Here is a 27163-nt window from a genome sequence, read left to right on the forward strand (position 1 = left end):
TATCTCTTTCTGTTTCTTGGAATTGTAAACTAGTAGAATATCTATACAGAAAAAGCAATCTATATCCTTGTAGCAAGCTGGGGCATTACGCAGCAGATCGAGATCTTAATTGCTTCCAGCTGTCTAATTGGAGAAGCCTACGTCTTGAGAAGAACTGTTTTCGCCATGACCATGGAACGGCCGATGGACTAACAGTCACGTGAGCGGATGTAGAGCCGAACCAATCAACATCGTTACGGAGATCAGTCTGCTTCTAAGCACAAGAACTGCCCATTTCGCATTTCCCCCCCTCGCCATTTCTTCCACCCCAATGACCTAGAATAGCCTGCTAGTATGTTGCCATCTTAATCTTCCTTGTTGATCGAAATCTAGGGCAGCTGCATCTTACGACGATGCCGAAGAGGCTGGCTCCGCTGCTGCCAGCAGAAGTCGGTAGTGATCGATTTCCTCTCGACTCTCGCCGCGAAGATCCTTCAAAGAGAAAACGGGTTGGCACAGATGTTGCTTGTAATCCATGTCGGCGTAGAAAAACACGCGTGAGTCCAATTGGACAATCTTTTTATGCACTTGTTTTCCTCAATTTCTCCGCCAAAGTGCTGTATTTGCTGATCGTCTAGAGTTTGCCCCCGACGTAGTGTGATGGAATACGCCCAATTTGCGCAGCGTGCCGAAAACGATCAACCGAGTGTACATTTGTCGAAAAGAGGGAGTCTCCCAGACTCGGCCAGTCATCCGGAGGTTCTCATGAAGTTCTTGAGCTATTGAGATCCGCTCCAGAGCCACAGGCCTTTGAGATCTTGCGCCTCCTACGGACAAATGGCGACCCTGACTCTGTTCTGAATATTATCAAGAAGGGCCAAAATGGAATCAAACGGATTCCCAATAATGATGCAGCCTGCGCTATTCGCTCGATGCAGCCGCCTTTGGAATTTGAGTTAATGGCCAGAAATCCTATCGCGCATCCTACTCTTCGCCATGCTCTCCTAACAACTTTGGAACACGACGAGCTTCTCGGGCCAAGGAAATTGCGTCGATCGAAGTCTTTTGACTATCAGTATGTATGTCCTATCCCGAATACCAGCCTCCTCGCTACATCGCGCGATCATGCTAACCTCTTAAACGGATCACGATCGGACGAATGGAATGGCCAACAAAAGATACTCATACCTGACAATGACATTACGATAAAGTCAGTGCCCAGTGTTCTTCTTCAAGCCAACGATGGGCTTCGCGTAGACGTTCCCTCGGAAGAGATTTTCGATGAAAGCAGGCAATCGGATCCTTTACTCTGCGACGAGTGCCTCGAAGACCTGAGAATCAACTGCTGGACTGACACCTCGATGTTCCATGACTATGCTGCAAGGGCCATTCGGCTCTATCCTACCACCTATAATCCCTTTTTAAGCGTATTTAATCCTCATCCTTTTATTTCTGGTCTCGTTGGTCGATGCCACGCACATCCCTCTCTGCTTCTCGTCAATACGTCAATGTGTTGGGCCTATGTGGGCCCAGATTATTCTTATCTGATCAGCCATATTAGAAGGACTGTACTGATAAGTATGACCGAACGATAGCAAATGCATACTGCTATCAACAAGAGAGTAGTTCAGTTTACCGAAACATTCTACCAAGAAGCAGAAAAGCTTTGGCTCCTAGAGTGGGATAATGTCACTGTACTCAATGCCGCTAGTGCCCAACTATTGAGTCTGGCTTATTTGAGCCATGGCATGTCCACTACGTGCTGAAATATTTTGCTACTGCACTTAGAATGGACACAAGCATGTTTTATTCGGCGTCGCGCCATCTCAGGCCACGAACAAACACAACGAGCAAATCCATACACTGCCTGGGGCATTTTAAACTAGCCAGTATGAAAACGGTCCCCTCCATCCCTCACTCTTTAATAGAAGAATCTAGCACGTACATCTGGCTAATGCATGTTAGTATGACTACGCTGTTTTATCAACAACCAGGTCTCGAATACACTGTCTATTCACCCGTCTATCCAGCGCCCGTAGAAACAGAGTACAGAATGATTTCTGGCTATCTGGACAGCATCGGTTATGATATTTCGAAAAAGAACATACCTTCCTACTTGGGCCATACGTTCCCGGCATTATTCAAGTTCTGGTGTATTATCCATGATGTTATCCTGGAATGTTACAAGAATCGACAAAACCGCTTCCCTGACCATGATTCACTTAGCCTTGCTAAATGTAAGTACCGCGAGCTTCTTGCCTGGATAGGATGTCTACCTTCTGACCAGATCTTAAGGATGGTTCCATTACGTGGTTTTCTTCCAGTATCCCTTTAGTTGCGAACGGACCCCACTAACCCCTAGATGGATACATCCCCACTCTTGTCCCTCACTTTCGGAGACACCCAACGATACGGATACATTGTTTTAGAATGTTATCTTGTTAGCAACCACTACTAATTTTAATATTACCACTATCACTGTTATTAAAATCACGATGTCTTCTGATTTAAATACCTCTATTTACAGTACTATTCACGTGGAGGTCCTGCTGGGGGACCTTGCTGCTGCCTGCCCAGAAAACTTTATCATACGCAACAGTCTAGCCTAACGAAGGACCTAGCAGGGCTACTTAGACTGTGATGTACTTTTAGGTAGAGATTGTTGGTACCTATGGCATAGGCAAGATGCTATATAAATAGAAGTACCATAGAACTACTGGCTTTTGGCGTTAATTGTTGTGGCCTGATTTGCCCCTACCGCTCACGGGGGTTAGTGGGATCCGTTCGCAACTAAAGGGATAACTCTACATAGCTTCAAATGACCCCCCACCCCTCCCCCCTCCCTTTTTGACTGATTTGATCACAAATTTACGGTTTCATGTAGCTTTTCTTGACATATTCAGGCCTTTCATTCGCTCTTCAGGACACGAGCGTCCCCAGCTGACGACCTTTTCTGCGCCCTAAGCCTCCCCCGACGCCGCTTTCAACGCATCTGTCAGCCAACCCAAGCACCTCGTTGTTTACTATAGCTGCAACTCTGTCGCGATGCCTTCACGACATCACGCAGCCTTGTGGGGATCCGACCGGAGCCGGAACATCTATTAATCCGGTATCCACCGCCCGGATCCACCATTGAGACACGTATATCTACGACCCGGACCCGGCAGTCTAGAGCGTAGGTAGTCAAGCCCTTTTCTTATGACTTTCCGTGATCGAATAAGTGCATCGTGACACTTTTGCAAAGCGCCCCAATCTATGTGGTCAATGAAGTCCTGCGCGATACTCAGGATCCCGAATAGCGTTTTTACTTTCTTGCCGGTATCTACGGCCATAAAGGCCTTCGAAAGTCGTATCGTATTGCCGAAGTAATCACGAAGGGCCTGCTTACAATGGCTTTGAGACACGAGGATATGCCCAAGGACGCGTAATACCTTTTGAAACTGTCGTGAAGCTGGGACAGCTTCGTGTGGCTGGTTCCAGTTAGAGACGCCACGAAGTGGCGCCTCCAACCAATAAGACCCACATTAGGAAGTGTATTTCTTGGCAATATTTCTCTCGTACTTAGACTTAGGAAAATCAACTACTTCTCTTCATAAATGTAAAGACGCTGCGGTTCATCACAGAAACATATCAGGAGGCAGATGTGAATATTGACAACGAAGATGTACAGGCTACGGTTGTGGTCTATCTTGATGTTGCAATGACAAACCCGGACGTGGCGGGGGTTGGAAACTTGGCAGAGAGGTTCGAGGACATTGCACTGTTTCGAGAGTTCCCTAATGTAGATGATGACGAGATCGTAACGGCCGCCAGGTCAAGTCTAACAAGACTGGTAATGGGAGTAAGGGCAGCCGCTAATGATATTTAAGATCAACAACCGAGCAGGTGACCTTTGGGGACTTGGTGGATTACGTCGAAGAACATCAAGCTTGAAATTTGCTAAGTCATCTGACAATGGTTACCAGCTTACCATAGGATACTTAGTATAAATAAAGCATACCCTTCTTCTTGTTATAGACACCTCTGGTCACGGCGCTTTAGCTTGTTACATTGACTTGGGAATTTTCTGCTTTGTCGAAAGTTTCAATATCACCGTATTTCATAGGCGTACACGATATCTAGTTATACATAAAGGTTGATGTGAGTTTGACTTATGATTGACTATTAACCCGTGCTGATACACGGACTGTTCCATGACTTGCGAACATTTTTGTACGCAGCCCACAAGTAAACGACACTTTTGTAATAGAAAAGCTATGAACAGAGGGCCCACTGAGAATATTGAAACTTTATGAACTATGACACCAGTATAATGTTTAAGTTACAATTCGTGAGCCGCATTGGGGCCGAGGATACTGTCGTTGCCGGCCTGTGATACTTATGATTGAACTATGTTCGAAATATGACAAGGAAATAAAAATGAACAAGGAACTGTTACTTGTCTCAGAACTTTTGATAATTGATTGTTGATTGCTGATACATAGTGCTTCCACGGTACTCCTTCTTAGTATGCCTTTGCGGCCCACCTGCTTACCATACTTTGATATAAACCTGACCACTAGGCCAGATGCTACATCTGCCGATTTAGATCTGAGTGGTAATAGTGGCGCCAGCCTTCCGGGGAAATAAATAAGTTGAGTATAATGTTCTAGTGATGCCCACTTACATATCAGTGGTACGTGCTCCCCACAAGTGCATATTCAAAACGCTTGGGTACTTCAGGCTCATGTGCAGGGCACAATTCTTTGATTTCTCGCATATAGAAAATACAGATCTAATGTAGGGTTAAAACTTACCGAAGTCAAAAGTGATAACCGTGGCTTCGAAGGATATTTGGTAGGAACGGAACCCTGGGGCCAGTCTCTTCCCGAAAGGCTGGCCTTGAAGATCTAAATCTTCTTGGGTTTTGGAGCGTCACCCATACCAGAAGGGGCCACATTAACAAAGAAAGAAGAAAGATTGATCGTGCGAGGTAAATGACAATCAAGTAATGGACATGAAAACCCATATACTGATGACTGGACTTGATTGTGAAATGTAAACCTGGTCTACTGCTGTCGTTTGAATGTGTGGTGAGTTTTTCTGGTATTCATATTTGTTCATGGGAGTACTGAACAGGATATTCAGCATCATGGGGGCGTATATCATTTTGTCGAACACGTTCTATATAGTAGTCGCGAGTAGATGAATTATTAAAACATGATGTTCTTTTTGGGAACAAATGATAAAGCATGCCATATTTCCGCGTATGATCAAAAACCCTACTCACTAGTGCCGCAGTCTACTTTCCCGCTCCAATTTATGTGAGAATAGTCAGGTGGTTCGCTTGGATAGTGGTTAACACATTATACATATACCAGCTATTTGATGTAGAGTTCAGTGTATCTCAAGCCACAAACAGAATCAAACAACCGCTTGGTGTAAACTAGAAGTAAGCCAAGCGGTGGTTGGCAAAAGGCATAACAGTTTAGGGTCAAATGATCAGCCTTTCCCGCCTAAATGTTTTCCCAACGCAACACAAGTTAAATGGCATCGGAGGGAACGCTGTCTTGGGTTACAAGGCCTAATACGAGGCCCATCTATCAGGTTTTACGGGGGTCACCGTGGATATGGTGATGCTATGGCACTATCCTGGCTATAAACGCAAACAATCGAGTGATTCACTATGTTCATGGATGGCCAAAGTGCAAGAGCAGGTCTTTGAAGTAGATTTAGTTATTTATAAATGTATTTCATGGGAAACTCCGGCTAAATCTAAAACTCCGACATGGCACTTGATGCTAGATTAGCATTTTCCCCATCCACTGTGTCTTGAAAATCCATCTATGAGCTCTCAACCTGCTTGAGGAGGCCTTCGAGGTTGATGCTCTTGGGTCGCTCGATGGGCAAGCCAAGGGCACGGTCCCAAACGAGCTGAGCAAGGGGCCCCAAGCCACGAGAGACACCAAAAGTGGCGGTGTAGTACAGCGTCTCGTGGAAGCCGTAGTGATGGAAGAGAACGCCGGAGCTGGAGTCGACATTGGGATAGGGGTTCTTAGTCTTGCCGTGCTTCTTGAGTACCTCAGGAGCGATTCGGCTGTTCTTCTGCACGAGTTGGAAGATAGGGTCTTGGGCAATCTCCGGGCGTGCGGCGGCGTAGTCCATCAGGGCTTCGAAACGGGGATCGGGCTTGCGTAGAACGGCGTGGCCGTACCCAGGCACAACTCTACCCGAGTTGAGCGTAGTCCAGAGATAGTCTGTCACATCCTTATCAGTGTATGACTCGGGGATGTTGTCCTTCATCTGAATGATCCATCGAAGCACTTCCTGGGCAGCAAGTCTATTATCTTGTCAGCGCACGAAGACGCGCGGGTTGCTGCTTATCATCCTACCCGTGGAGAGGCCCCGCCAGACCCTGGAGCCCGGCACTGTAGCTGAGGAAGGGATCGCTCAGTGCGCTTCCGACCAAGTGGGTGGCGTGAGCGGAGACGTTTCCTCCCTCGTGGTCGCCGTGCAGAGCAAGGTAGAGTCTAAGAAGGTCCTGGAAGTTCTCATTCTCCTTGCCACCCTTTCCAAGCATAGCAGCAAAATTGTAGGACCAATCCTGTTCGATGTCAGCCTCGGCCGGGAGAGGACCACCACCCCGGTAGGAGTTCTGGTAAATTTTAGCGGCAATGGTGGGCAGCTTGGCCAACAGTGAGATAGAGTCGTCAAAGGTAGGCTCCCAGTAATCGGCCTTGTTAAGACCCTGCTCGTAAGCCTTGGCAAACTTGGAGGTGTAGTTCAGTGCAGAAACGGCAATGGCAAACTGGGTCATTGGGTGAAGGTCTTTGGGAAAGTCGTCGAGCAGCTTGTTGACGAACTGAGGCAGTTGGGCTTGCTCAGCCAGCTCACGGGAAAACTGGCGAACCTGGTTCGTGGAAGGGACCTGGCCTGTAAGCAGAAGCCAAAACATAGCTTCCGGCAACATTTCCGTGCCCGTCTTTCCCTTGGGCAGCTCCTTCTGGCAGTCCTTGATTGTCTTGCCGTGGAAGCGAATACCTTCGTTGGCATCCAAGACTGAACCCTCCCAAACCATGGCCTTAAGACCACGCATGCCACCAATGGCATTCTCAATCTTGACCTCGCCGATGACCTTGGAGGAGTGTGCCTTGACCTTCTTCAAGAGTTCTCGCTTGGCTGGGATGACACTCTTGAGCGTGGTCTTGAGGTCTGGCTCGGACGAGGAAGAGTACTGGCGGGCATTGAAGGAAGAGCGAGCTGCTAGAGACTGGCACAAGTCAGTCTCAATGCTTTCTCTAGGAGAGATTATATTCAACGCAAGTCTCGACGTACCCTCAGAGCTCCTACAGCCCTCGTGCTTCTGGCGAAGTTCAAAATCATGACTTGTCGACCGAGGAGCTTAAGGGAGGGGCTAGCAGTTGGGCAAGTGACGTCAATAAGCAAGATCAATTTGGTTGTAGAAATGTCGCCAACGAGGTTCTCAAGTACTGATCGCACGGTTCCCGGTCAATGGAGCGAATATTGCGTACGCGAGAAGGTTTTGGGAAGGAGTATGGATAGAGACGGAAGAGAGAGGGAGGAGAAAGAGACCAAGCTTGTAGTTTGCTACAGGCTTTATTATGCCTACCTGTTCCTACCTACTTAGGTACCTACCTAGGTAGGCCGAGACAAACAGACCTTGCCCTACCTACCTAGGTACTTGGCCCGAGTTGAGGGGTTGTCAACCAGCGCCTGTGCAGTCCGTCCGCCTCTGGGCGGGCACTGTGAGCAGCAGCCTTTCCAGGTAGGTGCCCATGTTGGCGGAGGGGTGTTCCGGACGGGAACCCCAGCTTTCCTCCACGTTTGATGGGCGGCCCCTCTGCGGTCGGAGCTCCAGGATCGACTGACTACCTATCTGAGCCCTGTGACTGGCCCTTTGCTGTGCTTCGCACCCCTGTCGCTAGTACTGCGGAAAATGAGGGGAAAGTGATGGGCCGAGGCAAGCCGAATGTGCTACGGACGAGCGGTTGCGGGGGATTGACCAATGATTAACCCTCTTGGACGTGCGGCCTGGCATCAACCCCATCTTTGCCGCTTCTTACCAAGGCTCATCGTCCCCTTTCTCCGGCTGACGCTCGCCGAACTGCAATACACATATGGTTGCCTGACGTGTTTCCCACGTTACCTACATATAAGACTAGTCAACGCATCCCGGACGTAGGATATCCTGCCCCGAGTAGCAAAGCACCGCCTCGGATTTGCCTGTTCCAGGTATGTTCACTCGGGGATACGAACTAATTTCTAATTTCTTTTCCTAGACATTCCAACTTTCCCCATCACCACAAATGATGTGAAAATCCACAGTCATCTCTCAGAAGTCGATATTTCTCTATCTTAACGCCCAGAGCCGCTGCACACGCGAGGAAACATGAACAGAAGAGCTGCCGCGCGTGCGGTCTTCCGAAAAGTTCCTCTCCCTAGACCGCCATTGGCCCCGGCCACCCTCGCGCGCCGTGTCTCAACAACACCCAGAATGGCTCAGGTCCCTGCAAACCCATTCTCCTCTGGCTCCCCTTCAGGCGATGCCTTCCAACTATTGCCTGAGTCCAAAAAGGCTGGCGTCGCCGAAGACGAGCTATACGAAGCACAGATCAAAGAGGTCGAGGCATGGTGGCAGTCGTCCAGATACTACGGCATCAAACGACCTTACAACGCCGCCGATGTCGTGTCTAAACGCGGCTCGCAACATTGTGCCTACCCCAGTTCCGTCATGGCGCGAAAGCTTTTCAATCTCGTCAAGGAAAGGGGGGCTGAAGGGAAGCCGATTCACACAAGTACGGATGGCCCACCTGAACTCTCGTCGCCGTTAACAACCATATGCTAACTGACATGCTGCTTACAGTGGGCGCCATTGACCCCGTTCAAATGACGCAGCAAGCACCCCATCAAGAGGTTCTCTACATCTCGGGCTGGGCCTGCTCCTCCCTCCTTACCTCCACCAACGAAGTGTCCCCGGATTTTGGCGATTATCCTTACAACACTGTCCCGAATCAGGTCCAGCGTCTCGCGAAAGCCCAATCAATGCACGACCGGAAACAATGGGACGCCCGCCGGAAGCTGACGCCCGAGGAGCGCGCAAAGACCCCATACGTTGACTACCTGCGGCCCATCATCGCCGACGGCGATACGGGTCACGGCGGCCTGTCTGCCGTCCTCAAGCTTGCCAAGCTGTTTGCCGAGAACGGTGCTGCGGCGGTGCACTTTGAGGATCAGCTTCACGGCGGGAAGAAGTGCGGGCACTTGGCGGGCAAGGTCCTGGTGCCCATTGGAGAGCACATCAATCGCCTGAACGCCGCCCGCTTCCAGTGGGACGTTATGGGCTGCGAGAATCTCGTTATTGCCCGCACCGACTCGGAGAGCGGAAAACTCATCAGTAGCGCCATAGATGTGCGCGACCACGAGTTCATACTCGGCGTCACGGACCCGAGCCTTGAACCCCTTGCTGAGACCATCCAGGCCATGGAGGCCAAGGGCGCCCCGGGTTCCGAGATCGACGCCTTCGAGGCAAATTGGGTCAGGAACACGAAATTAGTCACCTTCGACGAGGCCGCCGTAGCACACATGCACAAGGAGGGCGTGCCCCAAGAAAACGTTGATGCGTACCTCGAAGCCGTGCACTCAAACCGCGACATCGGCATCGCCCAGCGTCGCAAGCTCGCTAACGAGCACACATCGATCCCGGTCTACTTCTCGTGGGATGTCCCCCGCACTCGCGAGGGTTTCTACCACTACCGCGCCGGCATGGACGCCGCAACGAAGCGCGCCATTGCTTTTGGGCCGTATGCGGACCTCCTCTGGGTAGAGACGGGCGATCCTAACGTCGAGGTCGCGTCGAAGCTCGCCAGATCTGTGCGTGAGGTATATCCAGGCAAAGGTTTGGTCTACAACCTCAGCCCTTCCTTCAACTGGATGGCACACGGCTTTACCGACGAGACCCTCAAGAGCTTCATCTGGGACATTGCCAAAGAAGGCTTCGTGCTGCAGCTCGTCTCCTTGGCCGGTCTCCACTCGAATGCAACCATCACGCACGAGCTCGCGCGGGAATTCAAGAAGGACGGCATGCTGGCATACGTCAACATTGTGCAGAGACGCGAGAAGGAGAGCGGCTGCGATGTCTTGACGCACCAGAAATGGAGCGGTGCAAGTTACATTGACGGCATCTTGGGAACGATCCAGAGCGGTAGCTCAAGCAGTAGGAGCATGGGTGAGGGAAACACTGAGAGCCAGTTCCATTGAAATGGCGTTGACAGTAGTACGTACATTGGGCGGCGTTGTGGGGTTTCCGCGGTTGTTTGTGGTTTTTCTTTTCTATTTTTTTTTTCTAGGAGGAGCTTTACCCTTTCTCTTCCGAGCCCTCTTTTACCTTTTCGTTTCTTGCGCCTCTCCTATGTAGATGCCAATCGGATGCCTACGACTTCACGAAAAGGGAAAACCACTACTCTGTGGTCTTGCAGGCAACCGCAGAACATCATTTTGAATAATTTAGTCTATTCACACTTTCATCATGACCATCGACGATTGCCTAATCTCTTACCCAGCGCCATAAACTCCAAATCCATTATCTCACAATTTCGAGGAACCCGAAATCAGATAAGCCGCGTCGGCCTCTTACTCAAGGCTGGTGCGACTGGCGTTGTTAATGGGTGCGGGCGTCGCAGGACCTTCGGGAGTTACGTAGGCCTTGGTCATACCGCCGTCGACTACCATGTCGTGACCATTGACGAAGCTCGATTCGTCACTTGCTAGGAAGAGGACAGCCTGGGCCTGTTCAATGGCCTCGCCGAAACGACCAGTAGGAAAATGAATCTCGCGGCGCAAACGCTTAGGGATGTCATCACCAAGCCAGTCCTGCAACAACGGCGTGTTGAGGGGCGCGGGGCAGAGAGAGTTGAAGCGATAACCCTCGCGGGCGTGCACCATCGCGAGCTCACGGGTAAGGGCGAGGACGGCGCCCTTGGACGCCGTGTAGGCAAGCTGAGGGGTAGCAGCGCCAACGAGAGCGACAACAGAAGCCGTGTTGATGATGGAGCCCTTCTTCTTCTTATTGCGGCGCAGGGCGAGAACGGCGTGTTTGCTGCCGAACCAGACACCCTTGACATTGATGTTCTGGGTCAGATCCCAAATCTCCTCGGGTGTGTTGATAGCATCGTCGTCGCGAGCGTGCATGATGCCAGCATTGTTGAATATGATATCAAGTCCACCCCAGGAATCGACCGAATCAACGAGGGCTTTGACCTGGTCCTCCTTGGAAACATCGGTGATCTGTTGTATGCTGTCAGCCCGAGGAACAACTGTTTTCAAGCAACGCGTCAAGGGCCCGCAAATGATGGGACTTGGCGGGGCATAGCGGGGTAGTTGTGCAGTTGGGTGTGTGCATGTGTGCGGTCGGTCGGTTGATACAGTGCGGTTTCGGAGCGGCGGGAATGGAATCTTCCAACGCTTCTCATTCGCAGTGTGGACGTACCTTAGTCTCAACCCTCGCCGACGGAATGAGCGAGAGCACCTTGGCCTTGGCCTTCTCGAGCGCGGGACCAGAGATATCGGCCATAACGACACTGGCGCCCTCCTTGGCGAAGAGAATGCTGGTTTCTAGCCCGATGCCACTGAGAGAGAAATCGCACGTTAGCTTATCGCATCCTGTGAAAGTCGTCTTCCGGTGAGCGCTCTGCCACTGGGGACGCATCCCGATGCGGCGTTGAGATAAGGCGATTCGGTGGCCATGGGGGGAGATATTTGCTTACCCAGCAGCGCCGGTAATAACGGCGTTCTTGCCAGCCAGTCTGCCGCCCATCTCGGTAGGAACAGAACCCATTGAATTGTAGATTTGGGGGGTGTTGCACGAGTTATGATGTTCAATCGCAATTCTTTGTTTGTGGTGAATCGCGATGTGGCGAACGGACGAATTTGGGGGTCGCGGGGGTAGTCGGGGAAGCGTCAAGTTTGTCTAGTCGAGTTGTTGGTGGGAGAAGGAAGGAGGGGAGAAGGAAGACACGACGGCACGACGGAGACGACGGGTTTAAAGAATCAGAAAGGCAATGGCTCAATGGGGCTGGTTTAGTAGAATGGAGCCGAAGAGAGACAGAAGAAAGTCGTCAGGTAGGAGATGAGTCAAGGAAATCTGGGGTTCAGGCCTCGTCTTGCCGCCCTGGCGACCACCTCCCAAGGACTAGGACCAACTGGATGGGCTACTCATGGGAAGAGGCAGTTGCATACACGGAGTAGGCACTGGATACAAAGCGCGCAAGCGCGGTACGGACACATCAGGTCGGGATGGCTATCCAGCCCCCTTCCTAGCTCACGATTAGCCAGCTGCTCGAGCCTTGTACTGGGAAGGTAGATCCGACAACGGCGTATCAGGAACACCATCTCGCTCAGATATGCGACAAGGGGTGGACGAGGTGCAGGCAGCCAGAGCCGTGTGGGGTAGGCAAGCAAGCTCTCCGGCCTTGCTGCCTCCGTATACATGACAAGACTCCAGAACGTCCCTTGAGATCGGGATCGATAACTGATCGTCGTGGGGTCTCCTTCCGGCGGCTTAACTATACTGGGCGGTCCAGAACCGCTGTAGCTACATCACTTGCGTGTACTCGATAAGGTAGGGGGTGATTCCCAAGACAGCACTTAAACGCGTCGACGGGCGCACGTCCGATGTCGCGTTATCTCTTATCAGCGGGGTCTGGCTGTGACATGATGGAGGCCCAAGATCAGGAGCCAACCCCTCCGTAATACATCTGCTAAGGGGGGGCGAGGCACCACTATGAGATGGAGGGATGCCAGATGCGCTGAGCCGAGCACCCATGGGCGCATGACCGGCAACAGCTTATCACATCCAAAAATAAAGAAACCAACCTCAATGGACGTTGAATGTGGCCAGTCGGTAAGACCCTTTGTGCATGGGTTTGCGCAAAGAGCTGCCAGGATAACGGGGTAATTGATAGAGCGGTGCCAGGCCAATGACAGCGAATTGCAAGCGGCAAAGGCTTCGGGCTAGGAAGTGCATGCAGTACGGCAAAGGCAGAAAGCGACAGGCTCAGATTTGCTCAATTGAGCAGACAAAAGTCGCCAGTAAGAATCCTATCAGGTACCTAACCTCGCACGCCTGGATAAAACAATGGAAAGCAAGCAGGGTTAACCAAAGACCGTATGTGACAGTGCCGAAAGTGCCAAAGTGACCAGCCGAATTGCAGTGGAATGAAGAAGAGCCGTACAAAAGTTTGGGCACTATAGCCCGAGGCGGTCTGCTCGAGCCCCTCCGCCCCCGCTTGGTTCCCATCGTCATGGGCAGGCGACGGTGAATGGGAAACGAGCATGTGGTGTTCGAGTCCGGACGGACCGGACAACCCATTACGATTCGCAAACTTGTCATTCGTGGATTGTAACACGCATTCATGCACACCGCGGTCCGGGACCGCGCCGAAGGGTCCCCGAGTCGATGAGGGGCGGCTGCAATGTCAACGCCAGTTGAGGAGACACCAGCGGCAAAGAGGGTTGCAAGCGAATGCAAAAGCGCGGCAAGAAAGACTAAAATGGAGATGAAGATGAGCATGCACTCGAGTAAGGTTGTCGCGGTCAGGCTTGACAGTGCAAGATATGTGCCGCGCTTGGTGCGACATGGCAGACGAGCTGGAGGTACCATCAGCAAACATATTGCACACGACAAGGGGTAAAGAGGGCAATTCCCATCATGAACCTCGTAGGATTCAGGATGATATTACACCCCCCGCCGGCGGCTAAATCGTCGTGGAGGATCTGAATATGGCGGCGGCGAAGTACGAGTACGGGAGCATTTCGAGAGTCGCAGTCGGCGCTGCAGCCGTGGCGTATTGTGATGGACATCGACGAGGGACGTCGAAAAGGAAGAGAGAGTGAAGGAGACAGATGGAGACGACAAATGTGGCAAAGAGGCAACATGGACAAGACATTCTGACAGTACACTACTTCCTCATTAGGTATCCAAAGGCTGGGGAGGTCACACGATGATGCTACGCTACCAAGGTAGGGTGCTAGGTAGCCTCTGCAATTCAACGGGTGACGACGCAGCATCCCATCCGTGAGACTAGTATACGTACCCGTACCTACCTGACCTACCTACCGAGGCTCAGAATGCCTTAGAAAAGCACCACCAACCCTGTCGGAACTATGGGCGACTGCCGTGGCAGAGGTCGTGATGACCCGCTCTACCCCCCAAGAGAAAGGATGAACCAATACGTGCATGGGCAGCAGCCAGTACAGCTTTCCCACCGATACAGATACAGCCAATGGCCAGTGACCAACATGCGAGAGTTGTCAGTTCCAAAATCGGAGGGGAGGGGCTACGAATGCAAGAAAGGTCAAGAAAGACATACGAATATGGTGTACACGCCCTACCTACCTAGGTACCTATCTTGTTCGCTTCAAGGTACCTAGGTACTGAGCTAAGTCATGCGTTCATTCCCCAGCAAACTCGCTTCCGGCTATATGTCATCCAGCGCGTCACTCCAGATCTCCCAAATTCTCAAATCGCACCATTCCATTGGCCGCGCGCTCCCTTATCGGCGCTCCCGCATCCAGCTTGCTGCACGCACGGGGGGTTTCCTTGAAATCAAGCTACCGTAGACACTCGCGAGATTGGGACAAAGCTAGGAAGCCCGCTAGCCAAATATAGCTAGCAAATATCCTATAACAGCTAGTAGATATCGGCGACACTAGTCCTAACATAGAAGGCGGTCATCCTTTCCCTCTGTTTCCCACTACCGTATCCTCTCAGTAGATTCGTACACCGCACTGACCAGGGGCTGCTGGATAGGGGCTAGCGGGCTGGCAGAAACAGGGATCTAGAAGTGGCAAATGCAGGGGTTAGTCAACGTCAGCAGCAAGTTTGGTGGCAAGGGTTAGGGTTAGATGGGTGGGTGGGTGGCTAGGCTGACTGACCGCCTTCCGAAATCGACCTGGTGAGTGGTCTGTGCGCTGTACGAATCTGCTGAGAGGATACGGTAGCCAGCCCGCCGTTAGTAGTAATACAACCATTACGTAAGAAAATAGATATGTACAGATCCCTGTTTTTGCCAGCACACTATACTCCTTACAGCGGCCCGCGATACTCCTTGCCGTTAGCGGGCTCCTTAGCTTTGTCCCAATCACGCGAGTGTCTACGGTAGAACCACTTCGCCTCAGGACGGCAATACTACCGGTAGGTAGGCTCACCTACCTACGTACACAGTAAGTGATAAGGAACTGAGCCGGGCTGGACAAATTCCGGGGTGGGCTGCCATACGGGGGTACTGTTGTACACTACCTAGGTAGGAACCTAATGTCCGTCGCTCTCTGCATTCCTTCCCTCTGAGTTCCAGCGTTCCCCCGCCGTGCATCGTCCGAGCCCCACGATCTATTCTGGTTCGGCTTCTTGTCTCGTATCGCTTTGCTCTCACACGCGCGCGCGCGCTCTCTCTCTTCCTCTCTCCCTCACACACCCCGCCAACTTCTTGTCCTTACTGAACAAACCCTTATCTTCTTCTTTTCCATTCTTTTTCAACATCCTCGAACTGCAGGAGTAGAGAGAAAAGAAGAAGAAAAGAAAACCAGAGATCGATCTCGTGCTTTCCCGTTGCACGCTACGCTTTGCGACCACACCTCAAACCACGAGCTTTCATCCAAACCGCCGCTGCCCAAAGTCAATTGACAACCCCCGTTTCCCGCCATGGCCCCGTCCAACGAGATTGTTACCATCGAGTCGCTCCCGGAGCTTCTCAAGGATGATACCAAGGTAAAGTTGGCCGGCATCGACGTCGACGGCATGTTGCGCGGCAAGCTCGTGTCCAAGAGCAAATTCCTGTCAGTCGCCAAGTCTGGTTTCGGCTTCTGTTCCGTAATCTTCGGATGGGACATGCACGACTTGACATACATCAAGGAACTCAAAATCAGCAACGCCGACAACGGCTATCATGACCTGATAGCCATTCCCGACCTCTCTAGCTTTCGTCGCATTCCGTGGGAGAACAACGTGCCCTTCTTCTTGGTCAGCTTCTATGACCCGGATACCCAGAAGCCCATCTGCGCGTGCCCTCGCGGCTTGTTGAAAACAGCCTTGGAAAAGTTACAGACGAAGGGCTACGGTGCCATGGCCGGAGGTGAGCTTACCAAGACATCATGCGAATGCCCCCGCAATGAACGAAGCTAATGGCGCTCCCTATTTCCAGCCGAGTACGAGTTCTATCAGTTCAAGGCACCTGCTCGCTCTGCCGAAGCCACGAGCTCCACGGCCGGATATTTGCAAGAGAACCCCCCACAAGCTTTGCCATCCCTTACCGAGGGTATGTTTGGCTACAGCTTAACGAGGACCGTTCATAACAACGACTACTTTTATGACATCTTTGAGACATGCTCCCAGTTCAAGTGTGACATCGAGGGCTGGCACACCGAGAGCGGCCCAGGTGTCTTCGAGGCGGCCCTCGAGTTTGGAGAGATTCAACAAATGGCCGACAGGGCTAGCTTGTTCAAGTAAGTTGGCCGAATCACGGTCGCCTTTGCCGAGCTAACCTTTGCCGTTTGCAGGTACGTTGTCAAGTCGGTCGCGACAAAATATGGTATCACCCCTTGCTTCATGGCCAAACCAAAGCAAGGATTGCCTGGAAATAGCGGTCATATGCACGTTTCCATCGTCGACAAGGAGGGCAAGAACCTCTTTGCGCGGGAGACGAAGGACGAGAATCCTCCCTATCCGGATGTTGCTGGACTTTCAGACATGGGCCGCCATTTCTTGGCTGGCCTTCTCGAGGGTCTCCCTGATGTTATGCCTCTATTGGCTCCTACGGTGAACTCATACAAACGTCTGGTTGAGAACTTCTGGGCACCCGTGACGGTCTCGTGGGGCTTGGAGCATAGGGCCGCATCGATTCGCCTCATTGCTCCTCCTACATCGAAACCAGGCGCAACCCGTTTCGAGGTCCGCGTTCCCGGCGCTGACACAAACCCGTCTTTTGTACTGGCAGCAATCCTTGCTCTTGGCTGGCGAGGCGTTGAGAAGAAGCTGGAAATTCCTGTTCCGCCTTTGGGCAAGGGCCAAGATGTCGGCGGTAGCAGTGATAAGGGTATCAGGCTCGCAAAGAGTTTGCGTGAAGCAAACGATCGGTTCAAGCGGAAAGAGAGTGTCGCTAGAGAAGTCTTTGGAGATGATTTTGTCGATCATTTCAGCGGAACAAGAGATCATGAGATCCGGCTTTGGGATGAAGCTGTAACGGATTGGTGCGTATCAACATTAAGCCCCTTGCCTGAGTGTAAAACAAAATTGCTAACACATCCTGCGTAGGGAGGTCAAGCGATACATTGAGACGGTCTGAAGGCCGGGGGTCTGCGCGACTCATCCCTTCTATCGTTGCCTGGATCCTGAGTATTCTCATCGCATGTCGGGCTCCTCCGGGGAAGACGGTGTCGGGCCGCCTGCGTAATGCAGCCCGGAAACAACCCCGCCACGAAAACGACCGGTAACTCGAGTCAAGAACCTTACCATATTTCGGCTATACGCATGTGCCACCTAACCTTGTCCCGAGTTATACTATTCATTTAGATACCCTCTCCAAATACCAAAGTGTCGATATATGTAACACCGTCGTGTCATTTGCTTCTGCCCGGTGCAGGAGCAAACGTAGCAAGGTTTTTGACGGGCGGCATGCGACAATGCTGGCGACAAGCTTGCTTGGTCGTATTAGATGCGCCTCTTGTGATCGGGAGGAAGCAGTTGCAGGCCCTATGCGCGTGAACGAATCTGTTGATCCAATCCTAGCGTCGAGCGCCGGGAGCTTGTGACGAAGATGCGCTTCTTGCTTGTACAACGCCGGGATGGACGCAGTGACCTTATTGGCTTCTGTGATTGACCATGTTCCTTCGATTGACCCACCATAGCCAAGAATAAGGCTTGCAAGTATGTCGGTGAAGAATGCCAGTAACAACTGGAGACATGAGCCAAGAGAGCCTCATTTGCGTTGGTCTCGCTGGCTACATGTACCTTTCAAGGCGCTGCAAGAAGGGGAAGGCAGACGACCCAGGGATGATGGAAGCTGAGCTCGGAATCCGTCACGATCGCTCGACGAGATCCTCTTATCCTAGATTTGTGAACGAGTCAGTAAGCCTTTTTTCGAACAACGTGGCGGAGGCCTTTGGGCCACAGACAGTCTGAGCGAATATTTCATCTCGTCAGTTTTCATTTCATGTGCCGGGCTGGTTCTTCGGAAGCAAGAACCGGCGGGCGTCAGTTCGCTGCGGGACCAGGGTTGGATACAAGTGCGACGCCACGAGCTCCATTTGACAAGCAAACATAGCGTGGCACCCTGGGCGTGTTGGGGCTCCGAGGTAAGCAAGTTGCCCATGCCCTGCCGTGGTCTGTCGGTTGTCCATCAGGGAGCGCGGGAGCAGCCACCGATAGATGCCTTTGTGGCGGTCGATGCATACCACCTTATTCTTCTTCTTCTTCAAAGAACGCAGTCACCGCAGTACACTCCTCGTGGTTTGTCTACGATGCTGGGCCAGCATTCCTACACAAGTCACAGAGGGAAATAGTCTCGTATGCAGAGTGAGGCACTCTATACACACACATAAAGGCATGGCTGGTACTTGAAAGTCCCAAGAGAGGGCTACATGGAAATCTTCCCCTCAGACCATCCCTTCATGCCAAGAAAATTGTTCTGCAGGGGAACGTGTGCGTGCTGCTGACCAAAAGTTACATCCCGCGCCGAAAGAGATTAACACTCAAACGTCAGGGCACTGCCGGTATTCCGACCGCTGAGACATATGTTGAGGTGATAAATCAATGTGACCAGGGGGAAAGAGAATGACGCGGTGAAGTGTATACCAGGTTGAGCTAGCCTCCGGTTGGCCCTGGGCGGTTGGAGCAAGGCAGCACTCAAATCCTTGGCTGACAACAAAAGAAAGGAACATGGCACACATGTGTCATTTGAGTGCGGGAGAGAAAGGGAAGGGAGAAGACAGAGTGAGGAAAGACAATTTCTGAGATGATATTTATTTATTCAAGTCGATTTGGCCAGCCCCCCGCTTGATTCCAAATGGCAACAGTTCTTCTTTGCGTGTCCTATTATGGAACCGTTGCTTGCCCTGAATATCATTGCCTTGCTCTGTGGTCGACTACCTCGCCAACATGGCTAACCCTGTTTGTTTCTCCCATCCTGCCCAACAAGCCCCAGACCTTCCCTACACGAGCAGATCTTTTCTGGGGTGGGGGGCGGACAGAGAGGGGCCTCGATTTCGTTATTTCCTTCTCGAGTTCTTCATGTTTTCAAATGGGCCCGGCCGGCATGAGCCACGTTCTCAAAGGCCCATTCACGGCCGGCACCGTCGACCGTCGACTGCACCCCGCCCCCCCCCCCATGCTCCTCTTTCTATTACCTGCAGGCAAATGCTCTGACCTGGAGTGGCAGATTCTCTCGGCAGAGCCAGCAACAAAAAGGCACAAGACATAGAGGTTCCATCCAGATACAGTCCCTAGTCCCAAAATTCCAAGTGCAAGTCCCCAGCTCCCGCGGAAAAATCAAATTTCCTCTTCAGCCCCCCCCTCCCCGGTTCAAGTCAAATTAACCTTTCCCGTCCGGTCTTGTTGCATTGCGTATGCCTGGCCCCTTTTGGCCTGCCAACGTCCTTTGTCCACGCCGAAGAAGCCAACGGGCTCTCCTTGTCATAGTTTTTTTGGTGGCTCTCATTCGGTCCATCGTCGATTTCTCGAAGGGCTGGGGTACATAACGCTTCGCCAACCATTTTCCAAGTCTTCGACGTTATTCGTACGCAACCCCCCGCCCCCCTTTGCATATAGAGGTTGTGGTATCTAATAGTTGTGTTTTCTTCCTGTTGCTTCTTTAAGTGGTTTTCGGTTGTTGTTGTTTTTTCCCCCCCATCAAGCAGCATCGCGCGTGGCAAGCCCAAGACTCGCCCTCCACTGGAGAGCCAAGCAGTGCAGGGACGGCCCTCGTGGAGCACACTGCTCCGTATGTAGTAGCATTGAAAGAGGTCAAGATACGAAAAGGGGGTGAAGCGGTACCGAGACACAACTAAGACGGATCCATCAAAGGGAAACCACCAACTAATTCATAGGGAGAGAGGATATCGCGTCATCCTCAATCTAGAAATATCGAAGAGTATTTCTCCATGGGCGAAGACGTTGGTGCCGCGACCGGAGACCCGGGCGTCGGCGATAGTGGTCGACGGAGGGCCGATAGGACCGGTGTAATGAGGGACCGGGGAGACCACAAGGACCGGAGGAGACACTCTCGAGCAACCGAGGCTAAAGCGGTGGACCATGACGATGGCTGCGACACCTCGGACGCTGGCTCGGACTTCAGCTCTGTCTCGGTCGATGAGCTACCTCCCATCCGCGCCTACGGTCACACGTACCACGGATCTGGTCGCCTACTCATGCCCAACGACGAATCTGAGCGTGCACGCTTGGAAATTCAACACCAGCTATTCAAGCTATGCCTCGAAGGCAGCCTGACTGCGACAAAGCTTCCCAAGGACCAGCCCCTGAGCATCCTCGACATTGGCACGGGTACGGGCAATTGGGCCATTGAAATGGGCGAGCAGTACCCCTTGGCCAACATCATGGGCATCGACATCTCCGCCGCACTGCTGCCCACGACGGTCCCACCCAATGTCGTCTTCGAAGTGGAAGACGTTACAAACGACTGGGCCCGGGAGAGGGACAGTCTCGATTTCGTACACGTGCGGAATCTCGTCGGCGGTGGCGTGCCGGACTGGAGGGCACTGTTCCTGCAGACCTACGAGCACCTGAAGCCCGGAGGGCAGATCGAGTTCTCCGAGGTGAGAACGAGGTTCTTTGACCTTGTTGGCAACAGCAGCGATGAGCCCACCGCGCCGATGGGGAAAGAGAAAGACCACGGCTCGATGACGGCGTGTCTCGAGTTCGAGGTGCAGTTAGCAGAGATGGCGGCCATCGCAGGAGTCGACTTTGATCCTATCCCAAAGATCCCCGCCATTCTGACAGATGTCGGTTTCGAAAAGGTGGGACGTTGGTCGGACCTGGTGCCCATACAAGCCGTAGGCCATGACGAGAAGATGGTTAGGAAAGGGGCCCAGTTCGCTCATATGCTGGAATACGGTAGGGTTATCTCTATATTCACATTGCTCCGTGTTTGGGCTTTGCCTCCTAACTGTCGACAGGCCTGGAGAACTACTCGCTGGCTGTGTTTGCCAAAGGCGGCTGGGATGAGAAGAGTATCCGAGATCTCTTACAGAGAGTCCATAAAGAGACGCGTGACATGAAAAACGAGTTATACGGCAAAGTGTGAGTTCCCTACAGGGTTAATCCACCATTTGAAACCGACAACTAAAACCAAATAGGTCGTTTGTAACAGCCAAAAAACCAATGCAATAAGGCGATGTCAAAGCAATTTCACTATTTTTGCATGGACAGACCCCTGGACCATAAGAACATGCAATAAAAGTAACCAAGTCTCATAAGCTCAAGTTCTGTGAAGCTATCATCAACAACCCCTCCGTCAACTACTGACTCTGTCATAAAGACCATCTCGGTACCCCAACCTCAACAAGCAGTTTGACTTGGTGGGATGCCACCCTCCAACACCTTCTGTCGCAATCGGCCGGGTTCCAATCCTCCGTGCTCCTTGACCAGGCACCCTGTGCCTAATGAAGAACGAATTGGACAGTCTAAGTTCAAAACACAACTTACCAAACGTCAAATCCCACTGCAGAACAGCTCGAGGGGCCTTGATCCCTAGTCCGTTTCACTTTATACTCAGTAGTACCTGTCGCGACAGTCACTCTCCTTGCTATCAACGCCGCACGTTGGCTGTGAGAATGCAACTCGCCCGTTGAAGAAGCTAACGCCCATATCCTAACACCCCTAATTGTGGCCCCAAAGGTTAATCACTTCTCGGGCATAGGGTCCCGACCCATACATTGTTTTTTCGGCCCTTCTGTCCCTGACACCTTCAGATTGCAGGAGATCTTACGCGTCAGCTGAGTAAAAAGCCTTCAGCGTCCATGGAACGTGATGCCGTAGCAAGTTAGGACATCTTCAACATGGTTCCGATGCCTACACGAAGCACCCCTTCCAGTCTCGTGTGCCAAAATGTACCGTCGAGAAAAGTCGCACACGCCGGCCTGTTCATTGCTGTCACGGACAGTACACGAACGGCATTGCAGTCGTGTCTTGAAAATTTACCCTACCGTACGCCGTTAAGCTGAGGAACAGCTGTTTCCTCCGCCAGAACGTAATCCCGCACCGCGCCCTTCCAATCACTGATTCTGATATCCTTGATCTTTACCACGATAACACGCACCTCCTCCCCGGCTATGAAGCACCCTCTGCCACCATCCTCTGCCTGCACGCTGGGATTGAAGCTCTGACCCTCGTCAAAGGTGTTGTTCTCGAGATGTGCCTCGCGATAGAACTTTTCTTCGTCCGATCCGTTATTCACCAGACTAGCAGTGCCGTTGATGGTGGCGCTGATGCTAGACACAGCAGTGGTGTTCAGGTTCAGGAGAAGCGAAGCAAGGCTAGAACGGTGCTCGGGGCCGGGACTGCCGCCGGAGGGACGTCGGCCGGAAGTTGGAGGGCGGTGGGAAGACCCTACACGGACTCGTCAGTAAGCCTAGGCATCTTTCTAGATCTTTTTTTTTTTTTTGTGAGGGGTGTGGATATTTTACAGTCGTGAACCAGCAAAGAGACATTGGGATTTGAGAGAAGGTTATGCGTCTTTCTGGAAGCGGGATTGGTGGTCATGACGATGACTGGGCCGGACGAGAAGTTGGATGACGGTATGTAAGTATAATTCATGAGGGAGACGTTCGGGATGTTGTCGGTACATGTCGCAAGATGGAGCTATTAGGTGATGGAAAGTCGCCCCAGTCAGTACAACAGAGCTCTCGACAATACGCGGACAGAAGGTTGTTACGGAGTATAGGGAAGAGTGCAAAGCTTACGAATCGAGCATTCTCTAGGCATTGAACAACCTCCTGCGGAAGCGTCGTGGTGACCTGTTTGTTTGTATCGCCGGCCGAAGCCTGGTAATTGAGGGGGACTTGTTGTTCCATGTCGAACTCGGTGGTGTCTCGTAAGTTGGGGATATCGCTCAGTTATCACGAGCTTCTCCCAACCAGCTCCCGGATCGGCTGGGCTAGAGGAAAGATGGGCAGACAGGGCCTTGTCTCACGCTGACTAATGCGGGCAGAATCGCTCGGTGTTGCAGGATGACGTAATTCACTTGCCTGGGCAGGTGCTACTCACGGCCCTCTATTCTAATCCTTATCTTATCAGGTATAACTGCTGAAGGTAGCCATCGCCGTCGCCTTTCAGCGGCTTCTCGCAGCTACGGCTATTGTCGGCAATGCACCTCATGACAAGAGAGAGCGCGACAAGCCGAAAGCACAGCTCCTCGAGACCTCGGTTTAACGATTAGTCGCAGCTCTAGACTTTCCTCCTCCATCATCCACTCCCCAATCGTTCTTCTACCACGGTGTAACGTCTCAATTGACTATTCCAGTGTACGACGATCCAACCCTTCGGCTTTAGTCCAGACATCATGCGTTCAATGAAGGTGAAGCACCGGCTTGTCCGACCCCTCCCTCGTCTCCTCTCCACTGCCGCCGGTCAGTCAGTGTCAGCCTCGAGTCAAATCACCCCAATTACCTCTTTGTTGATCGCCAACCGCGGCGAGATTGCTCTGCGAATTCACAAGACTGCCAGCAGGCTGGGCATCAGGACGACAACTCTGTACACAGATCCCGACAGCGCCAGCCAGCATGCCGCGTGTTCCCCGCACTCCCTGGCGTTGGGAGACGCGAGAGCCTACCTCGACGGTGAGCGCATCATCTCGCTAGCCAAGAAGCACGGAATTCAGGCCCTTCACCCTGGATATGGCTTCCTATCTGAGAACTCCAAATTCGCCGAGAGGTGCGAGAAGGAGGGCATCGTCTTTGTCGGACCGCCAGCGCAAGCCATGGCCGACATGGGTGATAAGGCACGAAGCAAGGAAATTATGACTGCTGCCGGTGTACCATGCGTGCCGGGATACCACGGCTCTGAGCAAGGGGAGGAGCAACTGCTGCAGCATGCCAAGAACATCAAGTTCCCTGTGCTCTTGAAAAGTGTCAAGGGAGGTGGTGGAAAGGGCATGCGCATCGTCATGATGGAGGACGAGTTCGCCGCCCAGCTCCGCAGTGCTCGCGCCGAAGCTCGCGCCTCATTTGGCGAGGATGGGGAGGTGATGCTGGTAGAGAAGTACATCGTCCGGCCGCGCCACGTCGAGGTGCAGGTCTTCGCCGACAAGCTGGGCAACTGCGTGGCTCTCGGTGAGCGTGACTGCAGCATACAGAGGCGTCACCAGAAGATTCTTGAGGAGTCGCCGGCGCCGGACCTGGACGATGAGACACGCTCTGATCTCTGGGAGAAGGCGAGAAAGGCAGCCTTGGCCGTCAACTACGTTGGTGCCGGTACCGTCGAGTTCATTCTCGACAAGGACACCGGCGATTTCTACTTTATGGAGATGAACACTCGTCTGCAGGTCGAGCACCCCGTGAGCGAGATGGTGACGGGTACCGATCTGGTCGAGTGGCAGTTCCGCGTCGCCGCTGGTGAAAAGCTGCCGTTGACCCAGGAAGAGATCGTGCATAACATCAAGCAACATGGAGCAGCCATCGAGGCCCGTATCTATGCTGAGAGCCCCGAGAAGGGATTCATGCCTGACTCGGGCAAGTTGGTCCACCTTACCACCCCACACATTAACGGAGATATTCGCATCGATGCTGGCTTCGTCCAAGGCGACACTGTCTCGGAGGCTTACGACGGCATGATTGCAAAGTTGATCGTTCGTGGTAAAGACAGAGAGACTGCCATTCGTAGGATGGAATTGGCCCTTCGGGAGTACGAAGTCGTTGGTCTCAGCACCAACATTGAGTTCTTAAAAAGGCTGTGTCGGTCTCCCGCTTTCATCAAGGGAGACGTCGAGACGGGTTTCATCGAGAAGTGGAAAGAGGAACTTTTCAAGCCGCGACCCATCCACAGCGAAGTATTTATACAGGCCGCTCTCGGTTCGCTGTCTCCTCAACTGGTTCATGATGCTCCTCATGGGGGCAGCCTGGGGTTCGGCGAGGCCAGCACGTTGAGCGAGCGGAAGTTCGCCTTCAAGGTCCTTGACTCCTACAGCGAGAAAGAAGGAGAGGTGGTAGAGGTGAGTATTACACAAAAGTCCAACCAGCTCTTCGATGCCCGCGTGTCGAGGAATGGAGAGGAGACACATGAGATCAAAAATCTTGCCAGCAAATCCCTTGCAAACTCGTCGTCAACAACCGCATTGACGACATTCTTCCCAAATGAGCGCCTCGAGTCTACAGTCGTCCAGAATACACGGAACGAGCAAGATATGAAGATCGTAGTGTTCCAACACGGAATCAAGACAGAACTCTCTCTGCTGCCACCAAGTTGGTTCGAAAAGGCCCTTGGCTTGAAGGAGGCAACCGCGTCAGTGGTAGCGCCTATGCCATGCAAGATTCTGAAGAATGAAGTGGAGGAGGGACAGACAGTGGCTAAGGGTGCCCCATTGGTCGTGTGAGTACAGCCTGAAAATCGTAGTTTCTGATAGACTGTGGTGCTCAGTGACTGATCTAAGCATACAGCATCGAGTCCATGAAGATGGAAACGGTCATTCGATCACCACAAAGCGGCGTAATCAAGAAGCTAGCGCATAATGAAGGCGTAAGTCATCAGGTCTCTCCTCATTGATCCCTGTCACTAACAATGACATAGGATATCTGCAAGGCTGGAACTGTTTTGGTGCTATTTGAAGAGGAAGCTGGCGAGGAGTCATGAATTGAGGCGAGCAGATTTTGTATCTCTGGGTGTCAAAGACATCGCATCCGCGTTCCTCTAGCGAATAGTTATAATTATGGCGTCTAACAAGCATTTTATTTCGGCGATTCTGATCACAAAGAGCATACCAATACATTGCAAATGTCTATTATTATTCTCATCTCCTCCATTAGCCTTCTATTCGAGGTACTCTCACAGCTTCTTCAATCCAGTATTACAAACCCTTCAAGCGAAGCATGTATCCGAGTTGCACACGTCCGCTTAAGTTAACTATGTCTTTGAAGCAGGCAAAACTGAGCCCAAAGGAGACTTCAGACCTACCCAAAACCTAGAGGGAATACTCTTAATCGCGCAAGGTAGTAGCTTCCAGTGCTCTTGACGGTAGACTCCAGAAGAAGATGACCCATAGGGATGTCTGTAAGGTCGCTTTGGACACGCGTTCTATAGGAAAGATCCTATCGTGGTCGCCGACTACAGAATTTACAGCGAAACACCTTCTTCTCCTTTTTCCTGCAGGTAGGCTGTAAAGTACAATGCCGTTGCACTATGCTCTGTCATGGTCATTTTGGGTTGAGTTTGCTGCCCAACAGGTCATACCTTGCTACACTCAACGACATATTTCCGCCGTCTCAAAGTTGGGAGAGTGAAGAGATTGAAGTAAAAACTTCTACTGCTTCAATGCATAGCGCCACAAATCGTCAAACGCGTCCACATCAGAAATTCTATTTGGGTTGTGGCGCATCGGAGATGGCAAAGACGCCAGTTTGGTGAGCTCTCCGGGTTCATCTGATCTCCGCAGAGCTTAAGCAAAGTTTGCAAGATACATACTCGATACGAGGTGGTGAAGGAAACGCCTGAAGTAGGCGACTGTGGCGTGGTCCGCATGGAAGCTTCCGTTTCCGTCTGGGGTGTATGCCTATGAGTATATATCAGATCACCGAATTGCTACAAAAGTAACCAAGACCGGTAGAACGGGATGCAAAATTGGAGTTACATGCGCACCATCGAAGTACCGGGGCCTTTGACACCGTTCTCTGCAAGGGGAACTCGATTGATCTCAAACAAGAATTAATCCCTGGCAATATGCCTCGTAGGTTGGGCCCGACTATCAGCAGATTGCGTTTCAACAAAATGTTTTGTTGTTGAACGATCTATAATAGCTCCGCAAGCAATGTGTAGGTTCTATGTAGGGTACAAATTGCTTGAAAGCGTAGAGAAAGTGATGAAACTTGGTACTCTCGGTTCCCGCGCCACACACCTTTTTGGGGTCCTAGGTGTTGGTCTTGGGGACCTTGGAAGTCTTACATATCTTGCATATGCCAAAGCATTGCTTTA

The 27163-nt window shown here is 51.9% G+C and overlaps 11 protein-coding genes across 11 annotated transcripts; 7 read left to right on the forward strand and 4 right to left on the reverse strand.

Moving 5' to 3' along the window:
• Positions 1-392: 392 nt before the first annotated feature.
• LY79DRAFT_525875 (uncharacterized protein) lies at positions 393-1860 on the forward strand (the record flags this gene model as incomplete). The annotated part of the gene is made up of 5 exons (XM_060555780.1): positions 393-536; positions 636-1039; positions 1202-1502; positions 1575-1673; positions 1768-1860. The coding sequence occupies 5 exons, from the start codon at positions 393-395 to the stop codon at positions 1858-1860; spliced, it is 1041 nt and encodes a 346-aa protein (XP_060408981.1).
• An 85-nt stretch (positions 1861-1945) lies between these two features.
• Positions 1946-2943, forward strand: LY79DRAFT_583677 (uncharacterized protein; the record flags this gene model as incomplete). Its single annotated transcript, XM_060560346.1, has 2 exons — positions 1946-2216; positions 2864-2943. The coding sequence occupies 2 exons, from the start codon at positions 1946-1948 to the stop codon at positions 2941-2943; spliced, it is 351 nt and encodes a 116-aa protein (XP_060408982.1).
• A 633-nt stretch (positions 2944-3576) lies between these two features.
• On the forward strand, positions 3577-3877 carry LY79DRAFT_568640 (uncharacterized protein). The gene has a single exon (XM_060558981.1). It carries the CDS (start codon positions 3680-3682, stop codon positions 3845-3847), a length of 168 nt encoding a protein of 55 aa, XP_060408983.1. The 5' UTR covers positions 3577-3679; the 3' UTR covers positions 3848-3877.
• A 1925-nt stretch (positions 3878-5802) lies between these two features.
• On the reverse strand, positions 5803-7341 carry LY79DRAFT_583678 (citrate synthase-like protein; the record flags this gene model as incomplete). The annotated part of the gene is made up of 3 exons (XM_060560347.1): positions 5803-6298; positions 6351-7228; positions 7294-7341. 3 exons carry the CDS (start codon positions 7339-7341, stop codon positions 5803-5805), a joined length of 1422 nt encoding a protein of 473 aa, XP_060408984.1.
• Positions 7342-8368: 1027 nt separating this feature from the next.
• Positions 8369-10236, forward strand: LY79DRAFT_525838 (isocitrate lyase family protein; the record flags this gene model as incomplete). Its single annotated transcript, XM_060555777.1, has 2 exons — positions 8369-8774; positions 8843-10236. 2 exons carry the CDS (start codon positions 8369-8371, stop codon positions 10234-10236), a joined length of 1800 nt encoding a protein of 599 aa, XP_060408985.1.
• A 186-nt stretch (positions 10237-10422) lies between these two features.
• On the reverse strand, positions 10423-12000 carry LY79DRAFT_412431 (short chain dehydrogenase). The gene is made up of 3 exons (XM_060553102.1): positions 11742-12000; positions 11465-11603; positions 10423-11262 (listed from the first exon to the last, which is right to left on the reverse strand). The coding sequence occupies exons 1-3, from the start codon at positions 11810-11812 to the stop codon at positions 10609-10611; spliced, it is 864 nt and encodes a 287-aa protein (XP_060408986.1). The 5' UTR covers positions 11813-12000; the 3' UTR covers positions 10423-10608.
• A 755-nt stretch (positions 12001-12755) lies between these two features.
• LY79DRAFT_568646 (uncharacterized protein) lies at positions 12756-14057 on the reverse strand. The gene has a single exon (XM_060558982.1). It carries the CDS (start codon positions 13634-13636, stop codon positions 13031-13033), a length of 606 nt encoding a protein of 201 aa, XP_060408987.1. The 5' UTR covers positions 13637-14057; the 3' UTR covers positions 12756-13030.
• A 1455-nt stretch (positions 14058-15512) lies between these two features.
• Positions 15513-17681, forward strand: LY79DRAFT_412480 (glutamine synthetase). The gene is made up of 3 exons (XM_060553103.1): positions 15513-16106; positions 16176-16476; positions 16531-17681. Exons 1-3 carry the CDS (start codon positions 15677-15679, stop codon positions 17282-17284), a joined length of 1485 nt encoding a protein of 494 aa, XP_060408988.1. The 5' UTR covers positions 15513-15676; the 3' UTR covers positions 17285-17681.
• A 2446-nt stretch (positions 17682-20127) lies between these two features.
• On the forward strand, positions 20128-21373 carry LY79DRAFT_525887 (methyltransferase domain-containing protein; the record flags this gene model as incomplete). Its single annotated transcript, XM_060555785.1, has 3 exons — positions 20128-21097; positions 21160-21283; positions 21340-21373. The coding sequence occupies 3 exons, from the start codon at positions 20128-20130 to the stop codon at positions 21371-21373; spliced, it is 1128 nt and encodes a 375-aa protein (XP_060408989.1).
• Positions 21374-22184: 811 nt separating this feature from the next.
• On the reverse strand, positions 22185-23055 carry LY79DRAFT_593950 (pyridoxamine 5'-phosphate oxidase; the record flags this gene model as incomplete). Its single annotated transcript, XM_060561626.1, has 3 exons — positions 22185-22591; positions 22669-22843; positions 22945-23055. 3 exons carry the CDS (start codon positions 23053-23055, stop codon positions 22185-22187), a joined length of 693 nt encoding a protein of 230 aa, XP_060408990.1.
• A 281-nt stretch (positions 23056-23336) lies between these two features.
• LY79DRAFT_568663 (carbamoyl-phosphate synthase subunit L) lies at positions 23337-26000 on the forward strand. The gene is made up of 3 exons (XM_060558983.1): positions 23337-25567; positions 25636-25714; positions 25766-26000. The coding sequence occupies exons 1-3, from the start codon at positions 23544-23546 to the stop codon at positions 25826-25828; spliced, it is 2166 nt and encodes a 721-aa protein (XP_060408991.1). The 5' UTR covers positions 23337-23543; the 3' UTR covers positions 25829-26000.
• Positions 26001-27163: the final 1163 nt, after the last annotated feature.

This window comes from Colletotrichum navitas (assembly GCF_030913465.1).
Source record: "Colletotrichum navitas strain CBS 125086 chromosome Unknown LY79scaffold_93, whole genome shotgun sequence".
NCBI lineage: Eukaryota > Fungi > Ascomycota > Sordariomycetes > Glomerellales > Glomerellaceae > Colletotrichum > Colletotrichum navitas.

Coding starts and splice junctions, on each gene's coding strand:
- LY79DRAFT_568640 (XM_060558981.1), top strand. CDS start 3,680: ATGACAAACCCGGACGTGGCGGGGGTTGGAAACTTGGCAGAGAGGTTC.
- LY79DRAFT_412431 (XM_060553102.1), bottom strand. CDS start 11,812: ATGGGTTCTGTTCCTACCGAGATGGGCGGCAGACTGGCTGGCAAGAAC. Junction 11,604..11,741: donor GTTATTACCGGCGCTGCTGG/GTAAGCAAATAT, acceptor TTTCTCTCTCAG/TGGCATCGGGCTAGAAACCA. Junction 11,263..11,464: donor CGGCGAGGGTTGAGACTAAG/GTACGTCCACAC, acceptor AGCATACAACAG/ATCACCGATGTTTCCAAGGA.
- LY79DRAFT_568646 (XM_060558982.1), bottom strand. CDS start 13,636: ATGGTACCTCCAGCTCGTCTGCCATGTCGCACCAAGCGCGGCACATAT.
- LY79DRAFT_412480 (XM_060553103.1), top strand. CDS start 15,677: ATGGCCCCGTCCAACGAGATTGTTACCATCGAGTCGCTCCCGGAGCTT. Junction 16,107..16,175: donor CTACGGTGCCATGGCCGGAG/GTGAGCTTACCA, acceptor CCCTATTTCCAG/CCGAGTACGAGTTCTATCAG. Junction 16,477..16,530: donor GACAGGGCTAGCTTGTTCAA/GTAAGTTGGCCG, acceptor TGCCGTTTGCAG/GTACGTTGTCAAGTCGGTCG.
- LY79DRAFT_568663 (XM_060558983.1), top strand. CDS start 23,544: ATGCGTTCAATGAAGGTGAAGCACCGGCTTGTCCGACCCCTCCCTCGT. Junction 25,568..25,635: donor AAGGGTGCCCCATTGGTCGT/GTGAGTACAGCC, acceptor CTAAGCATACAG/CATCGAGTCCATGAAGATGG. Junction 25,715..25,765: donor AGCTAGCGCATAATGAAGGC/GTAAGTCATCAG, acceptor ACAATGACATAG/GATATCTGCAAGGCTGGAAC.